This window comes from Triticum aestivum, chromosome 7B (assembly GCF_018294505.1).
Source record: "Triticum aestivum cultivar Chinese Spring chromosome 7B, IWGSC CS RefSeq v2.1, whole genome shotgun sequence".
NCBI classification, from domain to species: Eukaryota; Viridiplantae; Streptophyta; class Magnoliopsida; order Poales; family Poaceae; genus Triticum; species Triticum aestivum.
Genome location: NC_057813.1, coordinates 35,330,488 through 35,353,377, shown reverse-complemented (window position 1 = coordinate 35,353,377; position 22,890 = coordinate 35,330,488). Strand labels below are relative to the sequence as shown.

The 22,890-nt window shown below is 42.5% G+C and overlaps 3 protein-coding genes across 5 annotated transcripts; 2 read left to right on the top strand and 1 right to left on the bottom strand.

Moving 5' to 3' along the window:
* The first annotated feature begins 4,258 nt into the window (after positions 1 to 4,258).
* LOC123160377 (fanconi-associated nuclease 1 homolog) lies at positions 4,259 to 12,017 on the top strand. Its single transcript, XM_044578194.1, has 15 exons — positions 4,259 to 4,502; positions 4,591 to 4,741; positions 5,080 to 5,615; positions 5,695 to 5,799; positions 7,117 to 7,378; positions 7,460 to 7,522; positions 7,710 to 7,784; positions 7,867 to 7,985; positions 9,354 to 9,424; positions 9,502 to 9,589; positions 9,675 to 9,815; positions 9,898 to 10,121; positions 10,594 to 10,867; positions 10,996 to 11,229; positions 11,429 to 12,017. Exons 1-15 carry the CDS (start codon positions 4,359 to 4,361, stop codon positions 11,876 to 11,878), a joined length of 2,937 nt encoding a protein of 978 aa, XP_044434129.1. The 5' UTR covers positions 4,259 to 4,358; the 3' UTR covers positions 11,879 to 12,017.
* Positions 12,018 to 12,349: 332 nt separating this feature from the next.
* LOC123160923 (uncharacterized) lies at positions 12,350 to 14,349 on the bottom strand. 3 transcript variants are annotated; one of them, XM_044578768.1, is made up of 5 exons: positions 14,150 to 14,349; positions 13,971 to 14,044; positions 13,775 to 13,878; positions 13,598 to 13,666; positions 12,350 to 12,949 (listed from the first exon to the last, which is right to left on the bottom strand). In XM_044578768.1, exons 1-5 carry the CDS (start codon positions 14,221 to 14,223, stop codon positions 12,686 to 12,688), a joined length of 585 nt encoding a protein of 194 aa, XP_044434703.1. In that variant the 5' UTR covers positions 14,224 to 14,349; the 3' UTR covers positions 12,350 to 12,685. The 3 variants fall into 3 exon arrangements, with proteins under 3 accessions (XP_044434703.1, XP_044434705.1, XP_044434704.1); XM_044578770.1 differs by having other exon boundaries at positions 13,775 to 13,860; positions 14,150 to 14,337; XM_044578769.1 differs by having other exon boundaries at positions 13,775 to 13,875; positions 14,150 to 14,328.
* Positions 14,350 to 14,496: 147 nt separating this feature from the next.
* LOC123157294 (ALBINO3-like protein 2, chloroplastic) lies at positions 14,497 to 22,663 on the top strand. Its single transcript, XM_044575552.1, has 15 exons — positions 14,497 to 14,971; positions 15,214 to 15,320; positions 15,671 to 15,798; positions 16,023 to 16,094; positions 16,750 to 16,851; positions 17,700 to 17,759; positions 18,478 to 18,543; positions 19,015 to 19,062; positions 19,928 to 20,041; positions 20,254 to 20,388; positions 20,478 to 20,533; positions 20,608 to 20,725; positions 20,819 to 20,884; positions 20,969 to 21,078; positions 22,108 to 22,663. The coding sequence occupies exons 1-15, from the start codon at positions 14,508 to 14,510 to the stop codon at positions 22,268 to 22,270; spliced, it is 1,809 nt and encodes a 602-aa protein (XP_044431487.1). The 5' UTR covers positions 14,497 to 14,507; the 3' UTR covers positions 22,271 to 22,663.
* Positions 22,664 to 22,890: the final 227 nt, after the last annotated feature.

Here is a 22,890-nt window from a genome sequence, read left to right as displayed (position 1 = left end):
ATGGGTCCTGTTGTGGCCAAAGAGTCTGCTTCGTCTGGAGGCGGCCGGGAGCACACCCACGACCACACAGACTCCACAAGGTATGAACATCAGCACCCCACCTACCCAATTAGCGTCGCATGTTGTGCTGGGTGATAGCGGACTGGGTGAGGAAGAGGCTCCATTAGTCGCTGATGACATCGCCATAGATGAGGATGAGGATGACGATGACACTCAACAGTATCTCAATACTGGCGCCATTGATGACGGAGGATCGATGGCTCAGCAATATGAGTACTCAGGGTTTGAGCGTCATGAGTCGATGCCTTAATTGCCGCCTCCGGAGCCTGAACATACTGTAGATGACCTTCTACCAAAGAAGCATCGGAAGAGAGTGAGGAAAGGCAGCAATAAAGCTGCTGCTATGATCCAGCCGCCTCCGCAGCCTCGGGTTCAAGACCGTATACTTGTCCGCGATGCGGCAAAATACCATATCGCCGATGAACCAATCCTACCTAAGGCATCGGTATAGGCCATACACGGTGATCTAAGGAGACTTCATGACGATGTGCTGCGGAGAGAGAAAAGCCTAATCGCCTCGGAAAATCCTGGATACCCACTCTACGTGGTTAACGTGCCGCGGCAAAGGTTGTACGTCGACACAATCCCCGCGGAGAAGTTCTTCCTTCGATTTGATTACATCTTCGACATGTTTCACTTGAAGAAGCTTGATTTTATGTTTGTCCGCCTTTATGCCTTGTACATGAACTAAATTATCGGGATTGAGCAGATACCTTATATCTGTGTCACTGACATGTACTTCATGCACGAGAGCTTCTTGGCAGTCTGCGCAGAGCACCGTGAATACGCGAGGAACTACCTCGTCAATTTCATGGTCGCTAATAAGGACAAGGAGACGATTCTCGTGCCTTATCATCCCCTGTAAGTCATCCGCGCGGATATCCTTCCTTTGATTTCAATCATTCATTTGCACGATGGAGGCTAATTAATTTGAGGTGTACTTATTTTGCGCAGCCATGGGCGCGCCGTCCTCATTATCCTTTACCCCCGATACTCCCACGCTCTTTACTTGGACTCGTCGAAGAACATGAACAAAAAGGATTAGACCCACATCAAGCCTGTTCTCGACAGTGCTATCTTTTTCTACGGCGTATGGGGTGGAGAGATCAAGATCAAGAAGACTAGGAATGACAGGGCCGCCTTCAGCTATAAGACCGACTTCTGCTGCATCCAGCAAGAGAGTGATAGTCTTAATGATGGATTCTATGTCATACACCAGATGATGGAGTACAGACGGGATCGACAGAACCTTCGCATGTCACCTACAGCCGGGGATGCCCATATTCTGCAACGAGCAAGGAACGTAGGAGATATCAATGATCATCGGCTTCGAGCTGAGTTCTATCGCATCCATCATGAACTTGCCCAAATCATTATGAAGGAGGTCCTCGAAAAAACAGGGTTGTTCTACGAGAAAGGGGAAATGTCACGGCAAGACGTCTGAACACGTGTAGCGGCTCAGCGTCTCGACATGAAGCCTTTCACTAAGCTCAGGGACTATCTCCCTGACTTGGATGGATGGCACGACATGCTTGAGTGATTGTCGATATATGACAATGTGTCCGTTTAGTCCATACTTACTGTATGACGAAACTTTGAGTTATGCATGACGAAACTTTATTTGTGATGTAATTAAACCGTCCTCCTCGACTAGCGAAGATCACTCTAGTTAGGGCATTTTGGGTATGATGAACTTTGTTATTTATGCTTAATGATATGTTGCTTTTATTTTTGCCAAGTCTGTCTCTTTGCGTTGCTCAACTATATATGTTGCATATCATCAACTCATGTGACGATGTAGGTGCATAGATCATTGATGCCGAAGAAGTGTTACGCCAGGAGTATACGACGAGTGGCTAGAGTGTCAGGCCCAGGTGCACCGGTTTTCGGTTTCCGAGCGACAACCAGTAGTTAGTTTAGGTTCACACTAGTGAGAGAGAGGGGTATGAACTCATGTACTGCATAGTTCCGCTCTCACTCATAGTGATAACTCTTCTCGCGTATATCATTGTTTAGATGGATGACGATGTAGTTGCAAGTAATTGAGACTTGGATCGCTATTTTCGAGATGATGACGAGAGACCACTTTGTGTTGGATGATGATTATGATGATGACATGATTTGATGCTATGATTACATTTATATGTGTATGATATGCTAAAGATTATTGTATAAAGCCTGTTCAAATACAAAACAAATATGCAAAAAAACAACAAAAAAACTAACAGTAGCGAGGGGAGAAAAGTTAGCAACAACACACTCTTACCAGTAGCTCGGCTTAGATAAAAGCGTTGCAGATATTAGCAGTAGCGCTCTGCTCAAAAGCGCTGCTGATAGACATGTATAGCAGTAGCGCGGGCCAGCAGGCGCTACTGATAAATGTTAGCTGTAGCGCCCTATCAGTAGCACAGGTGCCCGCGCTACTGATAGACCTAATATGCGCGCTACTGCTAGGCTTTTTCCTAGTAGTGGGCGGCAAGTATGGTTTGCGACACCTCAGCGAACAGATCACCTTTTGCAGTTATGGTACGTGAGACTCAAAATCTCCTTAGTGATCGACAACATGTAATCTCAGTCATCAAACGTGAGCAAAATAGAGCTAGTCATACTCTTGCCCAATTGGGTCGGTCACTTCCAAAAACTGTTGTTTGGTTAAGGTGTGCACCCGTGGAGGTTCACGCCATTTGTCAACAAGAATGTAATAACTCTGGTTAAGTAATGGAGATGCTTTATTCGCAAAAAAACCCTATGTGTGTATATTCAACAACGGAGTTATGTGTAAGCCCGGGGGAGCGTGGCCCCCCAACTCAATGGGGATTTTTTGTTTACCAGGTAGTAGTGGCCCCTCCAACTTTGGGAAAGGCCCGTCTGCTTGTTTGCTTCGCCTATGTTTCTAAACTTTCTATTCCCTAATCACGTTTGGGCTTGGCTGCTCCCTGGTTCATCCATGCATGCTGTGCTAAGTAGTAGTTGCCACCAGTTGCCCATTCACTTTGGTTATATTCATAGTTGTTATGCAGTACCACTTCTTTTGTACTGCTCCATCTGTTCTTAAATATTTATCTTTTTAGAGATTTCAAATGGACTACCAGATACGGATGTATATAGACATATTTTAGAGTGTAGATTCACTCATTTTGCTCGTATGTAGTCACTTGTTGAAACACTAGAGAGACAAATATTTAGAAACAGAGGGAGTAGTTGTTAATTGGCTCACAAAATGACTTTGAAGTTTGAAGGTTGAGTGGTATATCCAAGTCGACAAGTCGTATATTTTGGTGTAGTTAGTTCTATGAAGTATATATTGCTAATCATACATGTATTATGCAACCAATATGAGTAATATAATTATACATTTGTCTAGAGGCTACAAGTTCTGTTTTCTTGCGGTTGGTTAAATTATTATTATTTTGTCTTTGCCCCCCTCCCCCCTCACCAAAATAGATTCTTGTCAAGCTCTATATATTCAAGTCTAACCTAATGCAAGCTTATCTTTATAGGTACGAATGATTTATTCCAAAGTTGTATATATGTGTGTGTATGTGGGTATATACTTTTGTTCTATGTTCAAAAATAAAAATAAATTGTAAGTTGTATACGGTCCATGTTGAAGCATATGCTAGTAATTTAGGTATTCATGCTTCAAATTAAGCCCATGAGCTAATTCTTTTTGGAAAAGGAGGCTTGCCCCCAAAGCCCATGAGCTATATATATATGACAAAAGAAAAAGATGTATTTTAACTTTAGATTTGATGAATATACGTGCCTTGTCAATAATATGTACTCCCTCCGTCCCAAAATAGGTGACGTGGTTATTCTTCGAGAAAATGATGTCTCCATCGACGGCTAGATGATTAATCGATCGATTTCGTCAAATGTCAAGCTCCACGGCTGCAATTCGTCGCGTATACATTGTACACGATGTACCAACCGATCGATCTACTCTCCTTATAAAAACATGTACGCAGACGTCTTCTGTGCCTAACAAGGTTAAGACCACGACATTCCCCAAACCCAAAAAGTCAGAAGCAGGCAGGCACGGTGCGGCGCACGCACTCGTCAACCCAGGCCCAACCCAACCCAAACCCAAACCCAACACCCAATACCCGCCGTCCGGCCCATCCCGACCCCGAAGTCCCCAACGTGTCACTAGCCGCGAAAAGAAAAACAAGCGGACTGGAACTGGAAGCCGCGAGCCCGCCACTGAGCCCCCCGCGCGGCGCCCCATTCCCATTCCTTCCCGCCCCGTCGCGCGCCGCCTCGCCTCGCCTTGCCGCTCCCGGCCCGTCCCCTCCTCCATGGCCCCGTCCCGGCCGCCGACGGCGCTGGCGGGGGCCATGCTGACCGGCAGGGAGAGCCTGGTCCGCCTCATAGGCCGCCGCCGCCGCTCCCCTCTCCCCGCCCCCCTCGCCGCAGCCCTCCTCTCCCCCTCCCGCCAACAGGTCAGTCAAATCCCCAAAGCCATATACCAGCCGGTTCTCACCCATGCCGTCTCTCCGCCGCTTAACGTCTCTCTGTTTCTTTCTCCAGGCCGACGACGCGGGCGCGGGCGAGGCGGCCAGTGAAGCGGCCGCTGCGGGCCCTTCTTCGTCGGGAGGGGGCGCCGGCGCGGAGCGGGTGGCCTGCCCCGTCTGCGGCGAGTTCATCCCCGGCTCGGACTACTGCGTCAACACCCACCTCGGTCCGTACGCGAGCCTCCACACTTCTCCACTTCTCCTGAAATCAGCGGAACACTCGCTTCTTTTGTAAGCTTGCTTAGCCGTGGTACTATTCCTAAATGCCGCTTGCGTTGACCTTGACTAATCGCTGCTGGACAATCACAACCCAAGTAAAGGCCTAGCTCGACCCGGTTAGGTACTTTCTGATTACAAGTTCATGTTGATGTACTGGTTGATTCAGTAGGATAATCAGGTTCTATTCGATTTTGCTCTGGGTGTAAGGGGATGCATAGGAAGCTTTGCCATGCTTACCAGTGCTATAATGTTCTGAAGACTTCTGTTTTTCACATGAACTGTGCAGATATATGCCTCACGAGAGGACCGAAAAGGAAGTTCGCACAGAGCAGCCTTCTTGATTTCAGATTCAGTAAGAAAACAATAGTTGAGCATACTCCAGACATTGTGAACAATGTTGACAAGGCAGAAAACAAGGGACTGACGGATGGAGATGTATCCACTGACAGAGAATTTTGCTCCATGAATAGTGACACTGGAAGTCCCGAGAATAGCACAACCGCTTTATTAACTGGTTGCCTGGATGGTTCAGCTGGCATTTCCAAGATGCTTACTACATGTACACCTTCAAATGCTGGCTTGCCACTTATGAAGAACGCTGAAAATGACGATGCAGTCGAGAAGGCCTCTTCCTGCTCGCTTTCAACAGGAACAACTTCTGTCAGTATCGATGCATGTCCAGACGCGGATTCTAGCACCACGGTAGCTGTTGACACTGTCATAGTGGGCCGGAGGTTCCGTGAAAGCTTTGAACTGCAAGAAGGCATGGGCATTACTGTTGTAAGAGACCCCCAGAATGCCAAGGACCCTGATGCTGTCAAGGTTTACATCCTTTATGAATAAATTATATTTTCTATTGACATCCCATTCATGTAGATTTTTTTCTTAATACCATGGATAGGTGCTTTATGCAGGGTCTGACTGTGCGCAGATGCTTGGATATCTGCCTCGAGAGCTGGCTAAAGTCTTGGCTCCTCTATTGGACACACATTTTATTGAATGCGAGGTGATTCCTTATTATATTGCAGAAGAATTGTAATATGGCATACAGTTGTTAGGTCCTCCAGAGTTATATAGGCTGCTCTCTTGTTGAACAAACATATGCCATCAACTTTACGCTGAATGATTAGTGATGAATAAACTAGCCTTGAACACCTGTGGTAAGTTCTCTTAGAAATCTCATTCCATGCCATCTTAGTGAATGCCCGCTGATGCTAAAAAGACGCAGTAAATTAACTTCGCATAGTCAGGCTACAAGTTTTAATTTGGATGCTGCATTTGGATAGAACAACTGTAACATCATATATGATCTCTCTCTGTATTTTTCTGCTCTCACATTTTAGCTAATTTTATGCTTATTGACTATAAACCTTAATATTTTCATACGGCCTGGCGCAGTGGTGAATTACTCCCCACTTGTGCCAAGAGGTCCTGGGTTCAACAGTCAACACCCTCTCTGCATTGCACTGGGCAGGTGTAGGGCTTGCCTCGTATAATATTTCCCCAGACCCCACCTGGTGTGGGAGCTTCTAGCACTGGGTCTGTCCTTTTCATACCGCAGCAGTTGTAAGGAAGGTCTAGCGCATCTCCTGTTCTGCATTAATTTCAGCTGTGAGCTATGTCACCATGTTAATGACTTTAGGTGGTTGTCTTGTGTCTGTAATTTAAGCTGTTTGTCAGTAGTCGGTCTCAACGAGTTTTCTCAGACAGGCAGTTTAGGGTATTTCTCTCAAACTGTAGGCACATCGCCACTGTTTTAATCAGGATTCCAACAAAGTTCATATGTTCATATACAAGCTCCCACCTAAAACTCTTTTGTATGGAAACCTACTCTACCTGTAGAGAAAGTTCAGTTTGAATAAAGGTTTGTAGGATCGGGAGGTACATTGCCTAACTAAATCCCTGGAAAGGACTGAACCGACTTCATATCCATTTATACTCAGGGCAAGCAGCCCTTCAAGTCACTGGAAGCCCATGCTAGCTGTGAAAGTATTTAAGTAGAATAACGCATATACTCTGGTGTAAACAGATCCTTAATCAGAAGTAACACTCTCTTTGAGCCTGAAAGTTTGCTTTGATAGTTTTTATTGAGATTAATTCCCTTAAACCAGCAAGGCTAGGGAAAAAAAATCTGGTGGTGACTTCTGTGTCAGATTTTCTGATGCCATCGATTTTGGTGGCAGTAATTTTTTTTTATTGTGTTTGCTATAGGAAAGCCGTGAGGTTTTTGCTGCAACTTCGAGCATCGCTTTTTGCCAGATTTTTTTTTGTAACAACTGGATAACCATCCAACTCCTGATTGCTTACTTTCCTATCTTGTTAGGGATTTGTGGCTGGTTTGCCTGAACAACAGCTTGACAATGTGCCCATCCAGCTAACTTGTCAGAAATGTGAAAATGACAATCAGAATTATGAAGATCTGAGGTACCAACAATCCTTGTGGGAAAATTTTCTTGGTGTTGTTAGAAATGGAAATTTCCAGCAACCTAGCAGTGCAAGATACCAGGCAAATTTCAATACGATGCTATTGGATGTTATGACCAACCATACACACCTTTTCAGTGATACGGAAACATCATTTTTAGGTTGTTTATTTTATTTCCTTCCCATTCCATCTTATGATCAAGAAATCTTAATGACAAAGTATATGTTTTAACATCCAATAGGATCTTTTAAGTCGTTATCAAATGATGGCCAAAGGCTTTTTGTGAAGATTTACACTCGAAAAGGTTAGCTCCTGATGTCTATAATGTCCATTGATAGGTAAAATGTTGAATTGGCTCCATTCATGTTCCATATGTGTATAGTGCTAACGACTTAAGTTTAGTGCATGTATTACTTTTAGTAGGTTAAGAAAAAGGGAGCCATTTATTAAGCAAACATAACTTTGCACTTGACTAACTGAATTTTTTGCAGGGCCATGGTTTCGGTTGAGCAGCATTTCGTATCGTGAGATATCAGATGTTGAGCATGCAGCCATGGAGTTGAAGTGTAATAACGTAGCCCTACTCATTTTTTGTTACTGGCATGTTGCCATTCTTTAGGTATTTGAACTGGAAGTTCTTTTTTATAGTGGCAGGTTACATAGACATGTTTTCTTGCACCGATGTTCCATTTGAACATGATATGGAAGAGATTCTCAATGTGCTAAGTGTTCCTGAAATGAAGGAAATCCTAAAGGAGCTCCGTAAGGTTTCAATCTTATCTTTAACTCCTTTCTTATTATGCAAAAGTATGTCGTTTGCCTTTTCCAACCCAATCATTTTCCTATTGTTGTTTAGAATCACCATTTGTTCATGTTGCTACTTAGGGAAGTTATACACTACTTTAGGATTGGTAGTAGCACATCTATATCTATAAAAAAGGATAGAACCAATGCTAGAAGCTCCCACACCAGGTGGGGTCTGGGGAAGGATTATACTCCCTCCGTTCCTAAATATTTGTCTTTCTAGAGATTTCAACAAGTGACTGCATACGGACCAAAATGAGTGAATCTACACTCTAAAATATGTCTATACATCCGTATGTGGTAGTCCATTTGAAATCTTTAAAAAGACAAATATTTAGGAACGGAGGGAGTATGAGGCAAACCTTACTCCTGCACTATATCTATACCAATATAAAAAGACCCAAACGGCAGATCCAACCAATCTTGGCCATCAAACCATGTCAATCCAGTGACCTACATGGCTCTAATGTTGAGCGCCTGACATGCTTAGCATGCAATTAATATCATAACTATTATAAACATCACTGCTAACCACCTGATTAACACACATTTAATATCCTACCTAATATCAAGTGGGCAATTAATGTCCTACTTAATACCGACGTGCATTGCATTGCACGTACAGGATTACTAGTTTATTTAATACCAGTATGGCAGCATATCAGTGCGAGCTTGGTAGTAGTGCTGTTGATCTACATTGCATCCACACATCCTGATTCACATATACTCACACAATAGCATGTCAGTGATGGCACAACCATGATAATGCATAACCTGCAAAACAACTTAGGCATATGATCTAGCAATAAATAGAATATCAGTCATTTATCCATAATGTTTGCCTACCAATGCTCAGAGAAAATGATGTGGGTATACAACTACACCTTTTCCTTTAAATATGCCCAACAACTTCTGAGTATGATACTTGATAGCACATAATGTACACCAGTGAAAGACAGATATTTAGAAACATGTAATCTTGCTCTAATTGGTAGAGGAATAGCCTGACAATATGTATTAGCATCGGAGTGTTACGTTGTAACTACCATCCATACCTTATTTCAAGTGTTCTATTCAATTTTAGGTTTCCTTCAGAAGTTGTCACAATCACCACAAGTCTCGAGGCATTGTTAACACAGTGTTCCTCTAATATGCAAGAATACAAGCATCACATTTCTATATATTGAAAAAAAACCCGGAAAACTGATTGATATTTTGATCAACTACCAGCTACTGCAAGTTGTTTTTCTCTCTGCGCTAACCTGCAGTTGATTTCTATACTCAAGCTGGTTTTCTCAATGAATATCACATTCCTTTATTTTGCTTCCCAGGATAACACAAACTGCACCCGTCGACATGAGCTTCTTAGCACCCTTCTCTCTATGTACAATAATGGAACCTGGTAAAGGCTCTTTCCTTGTTTCATTCAGTCATTCTTGGACATTATGGCCCTGTAAACAAAATCACCTCCTGATGCAGCACAGTGCTACCAAAGCGAATTTTTAAATGGACAGGAACCTGTATAAGAGTCTCCAACATGGCTGATGAACTTGTCTGGCTTGTTCAGGTGAATATAGATCTTGCTTAAACTGTTTATCCTATTTACAGTATTATTACATCCAACAGTCTGATGATTGAGAGCAACCATGCAGAGGCTATTTTTTCTAAATGGTGATCAAGACCTTTCATCCTTTCTATTAGTGGATCTTGGTCTGGTGAAATTCCCAGAATACACATGCAGCGTTGTTCATCGTATTTTTCAAGAAAGAAATGATTTACTTGAGTATGAAGAGGTGAACTTTTCATTTCTTTCTAAATAACAGAAGCATAACCTGCCGATCTGCATATGTGTTTAACATCTTATGTTTCAAATAGGCAATTCGAGTGGCACAGTTCATGGATGAATCTCTTGATAATGATAACATGGAATTAGTGTCAAGATGCACTGATTTGTCTGAGAATCGACTATGCACTCCGTTAAAAGAAGAAGATAGCAGTTTAGCTGATTCTCCTCCATCATTCTATTCATGCTTTTCATCTACCTGGATCTATTCCAAAATACTCACATTAGGGGTCTCTGTTTACGAACGCGAACGCAGGTAAGTTGTGATAAACTTATGGATCAACTCAACTGATATTTGCATGAATTTATGTGTTTCATTCAATTTTAATTGAACTGGAACTCTTGACTATACTATTTCTTGGTTGTGTGGACATGTCTTCTGGTCTGCTGTATGCATAATTGGGTGCTTTAGCTCTCTTACAGCTGTCAGATATTGAGTTGCACTATTTAAAAGAAAAGATATTTAGTTGCATACACTTACACTAGGCAGGCTGAGTTTCATCTTGTATGCAAATTATAGATTAATGTAAAGTTTTGAACTGAAGCTCAGTTTTTTTCATGAAGAAACCTAATCTTCTCATGAATATATGAATGCATTCACAGGAGGGATCATTTCCTTTTTTTGTTGAAATTTATAATTTTAAAGAGCTTCTGAGTGTGCTGTTTCACTCAGTACCTATCTTATTAGTTTTGGGGGAACTAGATATCACGCTGACTCTATTCTGCAGGTATGCAGATGCAATAAGGACTCTAAAGATACTACTTAGTAAAGTTGCTTCTGGTAGACGGCGAGGATATTGGACACTGAGATTATCTATTGATTTGGAGCATATGGGTCGCCCTAATGAGAGCCTTTCAATAGCTGAAGGAGGAGTGACCGATCCATGGATCCGTGCTGGGTCAAAGATTGCACAGCAGAAGAGAGTTCTGCGTTTAGGCAAACCTCCACGGCGCTGGAAAGTTCCCAGTTATGCTGATTCTCTTAAGAGAAACATAAAAGAGGTAAATATCGCTTTGATGGTCAGTCAGGAGAAAGTTTTTTGTGTGTCTCTGTCAACTGGATTGAGGTGGTAACATGGAAATGCTAAATAATCTATCATTGGGATGCGTCACATATCTTTTGTTACCAGGTGAACATTGAAGGAAGGCCATTGAATTGTGAAATAGGAGCAAAGAATGTATTTTATGGCTATGATGGTGACCGTTGTGGGGTAGAGCAATTAGCTTTGCAGTATTATGCTGATGAAGGAGGTGGCTGGCAAGGTACCCATTCAGAAGGTGGCATATGGATGACAATCTTTGGCCTTCTAATGTGGGATGTAATATTCTCAGAAGTATGCGATGTTTTCCATTCTAAATTTCAGGTACTTGACTTATGGACCATTTTTTTTTGTTAAGAGTTGCATAACCTGCATTGTGTCGGCATGTTGCAACGACTATGCTTTTGATACTGGTACTGCTTGCACGTTTGAGTTAACAGTGAATGCTGTTTTTGATCATGGTCTTTTTACCTGGCTTCCTTGTAACGATTTTGTACACCTTGATTTGTGTGTTCTCTTGCAGACAGCCCCTCTTGATTTTGAAACAGACGACTTCTACAAGTCAAGAAAGGACCTTATAGAATCACAGTTGAAAAGGATACAAGATGGAATGGCCGAAGAGATGCTCATCAGCTCCTGGGAGCTACATCAAGGGACATCCTGCAGGGGTGTCAATTGGGACCGGCATCCAATGGCCGATGTACGGGCTGTCGTTGCGGGCGTTGGTGGGCATCGCTTGGCACTACTTCTCCGGCATCTAGCCCTCGATTACAGGAGCTGGTCCAGCGGGATGCCCGATCTGCTGCTATGGCGTTTCCTGGATGAACGAGGGGGCGCTGAAGCTAAACTTGTGGAGGTCAAAGGACCAAAGGATCAGCTCTCTGAGCAGCAACGTGCTTGGATTTTCGTCCTGATGGATTTTGGGTTTGATGTGGAAGTTTGCAAAGTGAGCCTAGTTTCTAAGCGGCGATAAGCTTCCTTTATACAAAATGTATTGATGTTTGCATTGATCTATTCTGCAAATGTATTGAAATAACAGACCAAAAGCTGTAACATGTAAAAGCAACAATGTTCTTGATATTTGCATATATTTGCATTGATGTTGTCCGGAGTAAAACCTTCTTACAATTTGTTTATATGGTGTCATTCTAACAAAACTATCGTCAGATCTCGAAAAGCTCAGGACTGAGAAATGCCTGGATTAATTTGATTTGATGATGAAATATGTAGAAAACTAGAAATATAAGTATACTCGTAACAGCACTAGAGTTGATGGTTCAATACTACTCCCTCCATCCCATGCACTAGTGTAGTGTCAAAAACGTTCTTATTATGGGACGGAGGGAGTAGAAATATAAGCATACTCATAACCGCACTAGAGTGAAAGGGTGATATCAGAGATCACGCAAGCTGGTAAACACGACCAGGTACTACAAACTGCCACAAAAAAAAAAGTGATACTGATAGCACTCATATTATATTTCAAAAGGAGCCGAAGTTTGACGAACAACAAAAATCATGCCATTACAGAGGGGCAATGACAAAAGTTTCAGTCATTGGCATGATCATAGGTACATCAATATGCAACTTCTCGACTCGCAAAAAGGGACGACCACTGGGCCGCTTGATGCTGATCAGACACTTCAATCCCTTCTGCTTGATGTCCAAAATGTAGGCCACAACCAACAGGTTATAGCTGGACAAGTACGCGCTGTGGTATAAGGGTCGTAATAAGTTAACCATGCATCCTCTGGGACAGTTGCTGCGCCTGATCTAACCTTTATACGAATATGCTGTTAAATGCCTCCTCCAGTGCTCTTCGCCTGCCCAACTCAGCAGTCCAACCACCTGCCCGAGCTCCTCTCTCCGCACGTAGTCGCATGGTCTCCTCATCATATCCATGTAGAGGATCGGATGAACCACCGATTGGCTGCGGGGCGTTACCAGTCGGACGAGGCTGATTCAACCCACCAGGAACGGCGGCAGGTGCATACTGGCCTTGAACTCCTGCTCCACCACTAATACCTTGGGAGGTTCCAGCCGCCTGTTACATTGACATTTGCACAACAAAAATACAAGAATCACTTCAGATAGATTGAAACAAAAACTTTCAGTGGTACAGAACATAAATCATCGGAAAGCTGAAGAGGACTCAAGATCTTTATGGTTTACAGGTAAATATGCAAGTAGTCAATGTGGAGTAAATAAAATAACTGAATATAATAAGCGACTCGAAAATCAGGGCACAAAGTTAACATGACAATAGCCTGTTGATGATTAGACAACTAAACAACCATATCTAAAGTTGCAATACCTCTACGCAAAATTTGTTTGAAGACAGGATGATAAATTGGGGACGAAATGCAAATTCACCACAAACTGAAAAATGCTAGTGGAATATCCAGCTTGCTAAAGTTGACCATTCCATCACAAACCAGCTAGCATATTTCATCTAGATTTTGACAAATATCTGATATGCGCATTGCGTTCTCAGATCTAAAAAGTTGGCACTTCAAAAATTAGCATTTCACTGATACCATTTCATAAATTCTTTTGTTAGTTCTAATATTTGACAACTAGTAACTTTAGAATAAAAGTACTGGATATTCTCCATACATGAAGGCTTGCAATTCCACAAAGCTGATGGAACTGGACATATGAAGTGTATCATAGACTGCGAATATCAACTAACCGTATCACTCGGGCCAGCCTTCACAGTGACCATTCTGCTTGCTTTAAGCGCCGCGGCAAGATCTTCAGCCTGCACATCAGCCAGAAAACTCTCAATCAGGGTTCAGGGCCGACAAGCCTTATTACAGTAACATCATTTTTACTGAGTTTGTACTGAATGTATGTAAGAACAGCATACCCTTTTAGCTCGCGACAAGTATATCTGCTCAGCATTTTCCTGCTGATACCTGGCAATCCTAGCCTCGATCGCCTCGACGTCGATTCCTTCGATGAGGTTGAATGTTTCATCAAAAGAGAAAAAAAAATCGAAGCACCGATCAAAATCCTGCCAACTGCTGCATCCAAGAACAAACAGGGATGGATGGGCAACTCACTCATATCCTCCACCTCCTCCAGGTAATCGTTGTAGTCTTTCAGCGACGGGAAGTGCTCCCGCGTCTTGTTGAATCTGCGCCCGCATCCACACCACACAGAAAAGAATCAGGCCTAGCAGCCTCGACAGCGGAAATTTTGTTCAGAGGAACCTGGGGAGAGGGAGGGAGCGCGCACATACATGCTGGCCATCCTCCGGCGGAGGGTCATCTCCTTCGCCCACGCATTCCCGCTGCCGCCCCCCACCACCACCATCTCGCCGCCGCCGCCGCCGCCGACCGGAGCGCGAGATCGGCTGCCCTGTGAGTCGCGCCGCGGTGAGTGGGCTAGGGTTCGTTACCGGAAGCAAAGCAGAAGGGGAGAGGCGGAGGCCCGTGTACGCTATATCGAGCAAAGTGAGGGCCGTTTGGCAAAAAGGGCAGGCGATCGCGGATCCGGGCCGCCCGATCTCGATCGGACGGCTGGGAGGAGCGCGTGCACGTGCCTGTAGCCTTGGATCCTCTTTGCCCCCTTGGCCACGTCACGGACTGACAGACCCCATGGCACTCCCGCTCCGACTCCTCGGCCGCATCGGCGGCGGCGGCGGCCGCCGCGGCCGCCTCCCGCCGCCGCTCGCCGCCCTCGCCCACCTCTCCGCCGCCTCGCCACACCGAGGCCCCACCCACGAGCCGCCCTCTCCTGCCCCTCTGCATCGTTTCCCAGCTCCCGCCCCCCCTTTCGCCGTGCCCGCGCGGAGCTTCTCCTGGTACTCCCGCTCCCCCGCCCCCGCCGCGGCTGAGGGGGCCCCGGCTAACGAGGGCGCGAGCGCCGGGAAGGATTTCGTTTACTTGGACGATGCGAGTACCGTCGATTACGGTGAAGAGCTCGCCGCCGCCGCAGGTGGCGCGGCGGATGCCGCCGTCGGAGTGGCCGCAGGTGGCAATGGAGGCGGCCTGTCGGGGTTCGCTATGGACTCTTTGATCGGCGTCCTCGACGGCTTCCATAATCTCACCGGTCTGCCATGGTAGGCATTGTGCGGTGGAAGGCTCGTCAGTTTTCCGTTACTGTTGTTATTGCTGCTGCTACCATAGCCGGTGTTAATTTGAACTTAGTAGGTTTGATTAGGCATTTCTCATGCGATTACATGGCTCCTCTGTGGTACTCGCGTGTGCTGTGACTTGTCGACCTCTTCGCTCAGAATGTGCCAGATCCTTTATGTCTAAGAACAACTTTGGTTGTGAATGTAACCGCTGATTTTCATTGCAGGTGGATAACAATCTCCGCCTCCACTGTGGCCATGCGGCTAATCATACTCCCCGCCCTGATAGTACAATTTCATAAGACTGCTAAAATCGGCCAACTTTTTCGAAAATGTATGTTCCGCCAGCTTCTCACTTTACTTTCTTGTATTCAAATGTTTGGTGTGCATTCGCTTGCTGGTGCCGCAGAATACATGATTCAGACAACTGCTGTTTAAGTGTTTATCTTTTTTTAAATTATTCTTAAATCTCCGGATATATAGCATTTACCAACTGGTAAACTTAATTTGTGGGGGAATACCCCTTCCAGACCTATTCTATTCTTGAAATCGAAATGTTTATTTTAGCTGAGCCTCCCAGAGTCTATTCTATTCCTGTCTGATTGAATTCAGATTGTTTATATTTTCTGTTTCTGTTTCTGTTTATGTGTCTCTGATTTTACTCTCATATATCTCCTTTTAAAGTGCCCCCTCCATTGCCCCCTCCTCTATCAGGAAGGAGTTATCGTGACCAATACTCTCTTTTCCAGAAGAAAAGGCGAGAGCTTGGTTGTCCCTCCTTTCTTTGGAATTTTGCCTACTTTTCAGTTCAGGTAATGATACAAATCTCGTGATAAAATCTTCTATGATTCACACTGTTTGAGAATAGATAACATTGCAATTGATTTTCCAAAGAGCCCCTTGTATGTTTCTTGTTCCTGATCTCCTTTCCCCCCTATTCGTTGTTTCAAAAGCAATTAAAAGAGCATTCAACACCAACTAATTCTGCACTTTCTTGTTTTCGTCTCTTCACTCAGCTGTTTGGTCGTATATGCAGTTCCCTTGCTTTATACTGTGGATGGCAAGCATCCGGAGTATGTGCCTCAGTAATCACCCTGGATTAGATAATGTATGTTCAAGGTATCTCTGTATCCAATTTTTCCTAAGCTTCTTTAAAAGAGTATTCGTCTGTGAAGGTTTGGTTTTGTAACCATACATGTTTTTCAGTGCATATTTAATGTTGTATAGGCATTCATGAACTATGCTCACTTGAGTAGTTTTTAATCGGGAGAATGCAAAAGACTTGCGTTTCATTTCATTGGAAACAAATCACTTGGATAGTTTTGCAGCTTAAATTTCCATTACAGAGATGATGATTCATATGCAGCAGCATTCTTTAAAAAATTTCGATCATGATCCAACGGATGTAATTTATATGAGAACAAAGTCTGCCACTCACACCAACTTAACTACTAATGTCTTTAATTCACATTTAAACGAAGGAAAGTTGATGAGCTGAACTCACATAACTTATAAGTGATGCAATTTGATATTTTTTGTATCATATAGGAAATTGTAAGAAATTTTCTTAACATTGGCATTGTTTCTTGTGGCAAAAGAGAGAAATTTCTTGCATCTTTATTAATAAGATACATCGTGTAGTGGAAAATGTTCAAGGTTTCTGGTTCTTTTATCTGTGATATAAATATTCATATTTGACAAGTTAATTTTGATTTCAAGCGATATATATAATATTCTGTTGGTTTTTCTTGACAATTACACAGGGCGGTATTCTGTGGTTTAATAACTTGACCGAGTTTCCACATGGCGCTTTAGGTCCTGTTTTTCCTATCTTAGTTGCTGGGCTCCATTATTTAAATGTCCAGGTACTCTGCTGTTTTGTATCGAGTTTTTTTGTGTGTGTAAGATTTCGCTCGCCATTTCCCCCTTTTTTAGTTTTTTAGTTAGTTACCTATCATTGCCTGGCCAACACACAGTTGTAAAAGGTGAATGCCGAATATGGGTTAAGTTACACAAAATTGATATCATTGGATTAGTAATCAACAATACGTTTTATGATATCGGTTTTATGAAATATGAACAATATTATACTGGAAAATTGCAGTCAAAATTTTAAATTGGGGAGTCGAAATGTGCCCAACAATTTGAAACGGAGGGACTATGTGTTGTCTTACATCTTGTGATCATTAATTTCAATGTCTGGACACATCTGTTAGTAATTTTCTCTTGAAAAGAGGTTGGCATGTCTTGGAATATTGGACATTCAGGTTTACAAGTCCAACTGCTATACCTGGGAGCTGTAGGTTGGAACTCATCACGTGAGTGTGAATTAAGATATTGCAATTAGGGCTTTAACTAGTTTTGAGCCGATTAGAAGTTTTTTTTTTTTGGTTGGTTGCTAATGACCATCTGTCTGTTAGTGGAGGGACCATGATATCAAAGTTTGAGCTATCAGTCCATCTGTGAATTAACCTAACACTAGAGTAGCAATCTTTCTTTTGTGTTTCCTGATGAAATCACTTCTCTTGATTTAATCACAAAATATCTTCTGATGAGAGTTTATATGTGAGATCTCTTCTGATGAGAGTTGAAAGGTTATCTGTTCTTTTCATTGCTAACTGGATGATAACACTACTTTATATATGCAATGAAGCTAGGACTTGCTCCAGTTTGCAGTAAACTATCTTTGACTTTGTTTTCTTGCCTTCGTCAGATTTCCTTCCAGAAAAGCCAGGCAAAGCACTACCCTGGAGTTTTAGGTTTATTAGCAAAGGCATGTTTCTCAAACCAATGGCATATTTGATACAGTTTGCTAGGTGTCGCAAGTTACCTGTAAATTACTCGCATAATTGGCATATTGCTAACATCTTGTGTAAAGAGCATGAATGGTTGGCAGCTCACTCGCCAAAGTACATATTTTTACTAGAATTGTTTCAGTAAGTAGCACTGGATGGATTTGTGCACTTATGGGGTTTAGTTGGTCAGTACTACCAAGAGCACACTCCACATGTTTTCTGCGTGTAACTAGATTGCACAAGGTTGAATATTTGATCCTCCTCTTTCAAATGGCATATATTTTTTAACTGTTATTCACTTAAAGAAATGTTGTACTGTTATGGGCATGCTAATGTTGCTGTTGCTGAGCTGCTATGCTGATTTTCTGGTTTAATATAGTACTCCCTATGATCCATATTAATTGTCGCTGCTTTAGTATAACTTTAGTACAAAGTTGTACTAAAGCAGCGACAATTAACATGGATTGGAGGGAGTAGAAGTTATGGTCCTGCGGTAAGATGAATAAAACCTTGCGTAGGCATGGACTTTGTTTGGTGAAAGCTCCAGTGTTGGCCTTACTATCTGCAATATGACATTCATTTTTTATTTAAGAAAACTTGCTCAATAACATTTGAATGCACATGACTTTTATTCCGGAATGATCTTATGTGTATCTTCACTCTGATGTGGTGAAAATATTTCTATCTTGATTGCAGTACTACAAGATTTACCTTGATATTCTGGCTATTCCTTTGTTTCTTATCGCATATGTGGTCCCTCAGGTCAGTTCCTTCCAATTTGCTTAGACATATTAATTCTGCAAATTAGATAGTTATATCTTTCTGCTCTATTTTGAGGACAATTTCTGCCCCACATTACGATCTTTTCAGTGCACAGTACTGAAAAGTACATCCACTTATCCCTGTTTGCGCTATCCTAGCAAACTGCGTTGCATTGGATAAATTAAAGATACTGCAATTGGAGGGGGAAGCATATCATATTGAAATGTTAACTGCTCTAGTTGTTTGAAGTAATCAAAGTTCTCGGGGCAGAGCTTTAAGCTAATATTAGTAATGATGTTGTTGTACTAAGAGTTCAATAGAAGGTGATTTTTATTATCTTAAACGTAATCATGCATCATCAACCAACAGACTGGAAGAAGAATCATTATTTAGTGCAAATTTTGTTTCATTCAGGTCACATTCAGATGATAGTGATGCATTTTGTTTACTCATATTCTCTTTGATTCGCAGGGGAGCCTGGTCTACTGGACTACCAATGGTTTATTTCACGTAGCTCAGGTCAGCTGAAGTTTTTCATTCTTGCAATGGAAGCCATTTCTTTGTTAACTTTGGATATTGCTGCACCAGTTTTCTAAGAACTCCATGCTTACATATATGTATATATTTGATGTATGCAAGTAATGCATTTTAAGGCCCACCAGTTCTTTTACGTTATTTTTTTCTAGAGTTGGAAATATAATTATGTGGCATGGACTAATTTTACATATTATGTAGAAAAGGGAGAACACGGGTCATAACAGATCTGGTAGAGTAATGCAAGGAATGCTTTTAAGGCCCACCAGTTCTCTCTTTCATTTTTGCCAGCTTGCTGTTAGTCCAGTATATGTTCTATTATCAGTGATTTTGGCATGTGTACATAGTTAAAAAGGACAGACCCAGTGCATAGAAGCTCCCACACAAGGTGGGGTCTGGGGAGGGATTATGGGAACCTTGTCTTACCCCTGCAAAGTGCACTGCAGAGAGGCTGATTCGAACCCAGGACCTCTTGGCACAAGTGGGGAGGGCTTCACCACTGCGCCAGGCCTGCCCTCTAATGTGTACTCCCTCCGTTCCTAAATAATTGTCTTTCTAGCCATCTCAAATGGACTACAACATACGGATGTATGTAGACATGTTTTAGAGTGTAGATTCACTTATTTTGCTCTGTATCTAGTCACTTGTTAAAATCTCTAGAAAGACAATTATTTAGGAACGGAGGGAGTACATAGTTATGCTGTAGATTTTTTATATTGCTGTTCCAATAGTCAATAAAATGGCCAGGTAGCTTCTCATACGTTTTACTTAAACAAACTTAACTGTGCAGTTGACAGTATGTATTTTGCTTTTACATTGCATTCTAATTTTTTAAATGATTAAAATGCAGCAATTGTCCCTCAGAAATGATATTGTCCGCAAGATGTTGGGATTGCCTGATACTGGAGCTCTCGCTGGTAATACATCTCCAAAATCTCTTCACGAGGGTCAGAAGATAATGCAGGTAAAACCATCTGAAGGTTTAAATGTTGTAGCCATTCGCAGTTCTTATTATATTTATATGCATCATGTGCAGTTGCCGTCATGCTAATCTAACTATTGATTTGGTAATTTTCCATCCTGTTCCTCTCAGCTAGAACAAATTATTGCATTTTTTTAGTATATACCTGTTTTGTTGCTGCAATTTGGTTTATTCTCTTATAATATAACTTGCAGCGGTGGCCCCTTGGAGATTCTCGCATGCAATCGAAATTGGAATCGTCTACAACTCCAAAGTTTATGTTTGAGGATAGTAAAATAATGGATGAAAATGTATCTGCTGAGTCCAGTTCACCTGAGGAGCTTCTTCAAGTATGGATGACTGCAATCTATAGAATCTTTGTCATGGAATATTATTTTATCATTAATTCTGAAGCATATATCTGTATTTTTTCTGATAGCAAGCGTTACAATATTTGGGAGCTGGCTGCCAAGATCAAGCTGTTCCGCTTATCAGGTATAATTTGTATCTGGTTGCCTTTTTGGTTCATCTGCAAACAGTACAAGTTGATGAACAGTCTTTTACTACAGAACAGCAATAGAGAAAAACCCAGATCTACATATAGCTTTGATTGGAATGGGGCAAACCTTGTTCTCAAATAAGTTGTTTCCTGAAGCCTCAGTGTGTTTTGAACATGCTATACCAAAGGTATGTTGTAATCTCATATGTTCTTTGGTACTTTGTTGGTTATGGATTGATGTAATATAACACACAGTAGATTTACTGCTTTCTGTTGTGTAGATTGAAGAACAAGATCCTCTTCTTGTGCTTGCGTACTTTAGTGCGGGTCTTTCACGTAAAAATCAGGTAGGGTATCCGTTCACCTGTTTTTAAGCCATTAGAAATAGCAGTGAATAACATAAGCGCTTCCATCATCACTTCCCATTGTAGGGCGATAAGGAGACGGCAATCAAGCTCCTGCAAAGACTAACAGAGCTCAAGGAACCAGAACAAGTGATGAACAAAGCATGCTATTTCCAAGGCTTTATTGCTCTAGGAAGGTAACTAAACCCTTTTCAGATCATTTTATCAATGTAAGCTTACAAGTTGAGTAGTCTCCACTCTTCCGAGTATTGATCGTGGCAAAATGAGCTAGGAACACTTGCCAGTTCCCCCATTTTGTATTGCATCTTTTTTGTGTCTTATAAGTAGCAGGAGCGTGCGGGCGTACATAAGTTCACTGTTGTGTTTGGTTTGAACACTTGGTATACCTAGGTTGTGCTGTAGTGTCAGCTGCATGTAGCCAATTTAGTAACGCAGTTAGTCCACTGTTATTCAGGTTATCTGCTTGTAGTGAACTTATGAAACTTAGTTTAACTCCATGACTAGTTACCCAACACAAAGATTGGAGCATCACCAAGCCGCACAAAAAGCTGCACCAACAGATGATGTAGATACAAATGTTTTTACTCGAGATTTGCTCGAGCAAAACGCGCGCAGCCCCAACTGCCGTGCGGAACCTTCCCGCCGAGCGCCTGCTGCCCGCCGTCCGCTGTCAGACCCCATGGACGCCTCTTCAGACCTCGCGACTGCCAACGCTGCTCCGGCGCACCTCACCATGGCCGTCTCCACGGTGATGTAAATTTTACATCATCTGTTGGAGTTCGGAGGTTTTTGGTGATGTAAATTTTACTCGAAGCACAATTTAGTGAGATGCTCTTAAGGTGGGTCAAAAGAGAGGTATTGAGGAAAAAAAAAACTAGACGAACCTTGCATGGGAGGTATGCATCGGCTGAATCTTTTTCCACTCCAACTAGTTGGTCACTCTCACACGCACTCTGTAAGCACCATATTATGCATGTGTATACGATGAGTGGAGAAATAGCTGCACAGGGCTAGAACGGGAGGGGCTGACTTAATGCTATGTCTTGCAGTTGGACTAGTATGCGCACCTTCTGAAACAAAAAGGAGCAGAAATCTTTGCGCCCTGTAAAATATGAAATTGACTTATTATATTTTTCCACCCCTTGGTTTTGGAAGAGAAACCTAATTGCTATGTAGTAGCTGAAGCCACTTACATTTGTTTGCAGTATACTATCAAATGAAGGACGGAAATCTGAGGCTGCGAAATACCTGCGGGCGGCTACTGCTTATGATCCTGGTGTTGAGAGATTTCTGAAGGAATGTGAGGAAGCAATGGAAGATCAATCAAGTCAGCAGAGCACTGGGCCACCCAACCTGAAAGGGCCGTAAGACATTAGGGTACAATATACTGTTTCCACAAGTTTTGATGGGCAGTTTAACTGTGTTTTCCTACTCGGCAAGTTCATTTTCATCCTTGTAGTACTTTTAGAAGGTGTTTGAAATCGGATAGGGTCAATCGCCTAATAAACCCTGAATCCCTTGGAAGTATTGGGATGATATAGGCGCTTCTAATTTTGTAGGGTAACCATACGCGACACAGATGTCGCCAGCGATTGTATTATTATCATAGACATTAGGGTGTCATATATTTTTGCATGGATGTTCTTGGTATCCCAGCCACAAAATATAATGAATCTGTAACAGAGATGGCCTGGAATCAGCTGCTAAAAAGTGTACCGAGTAAATGAGTTGAATATGTGTCGAGAGGATGCTTTTCCTTCACAATGCATGCTGACATGTCAGACCTGTAGCTCCCAGTCTCAGATGAACCGCACACAAAAAATGAAAAAATTGTGAACAATACGTTCATATTGTGTCACGTGGCACATCATATTGCCAATACTGTTAAGATACTGGTGCAGTAATATCAAATCCTTAGCGAGCCCTTCATTCTGTAAATCCTTCTTAACACGACCAAGGCAGCCAGTTTTTTTTTTGAAATGAAACAT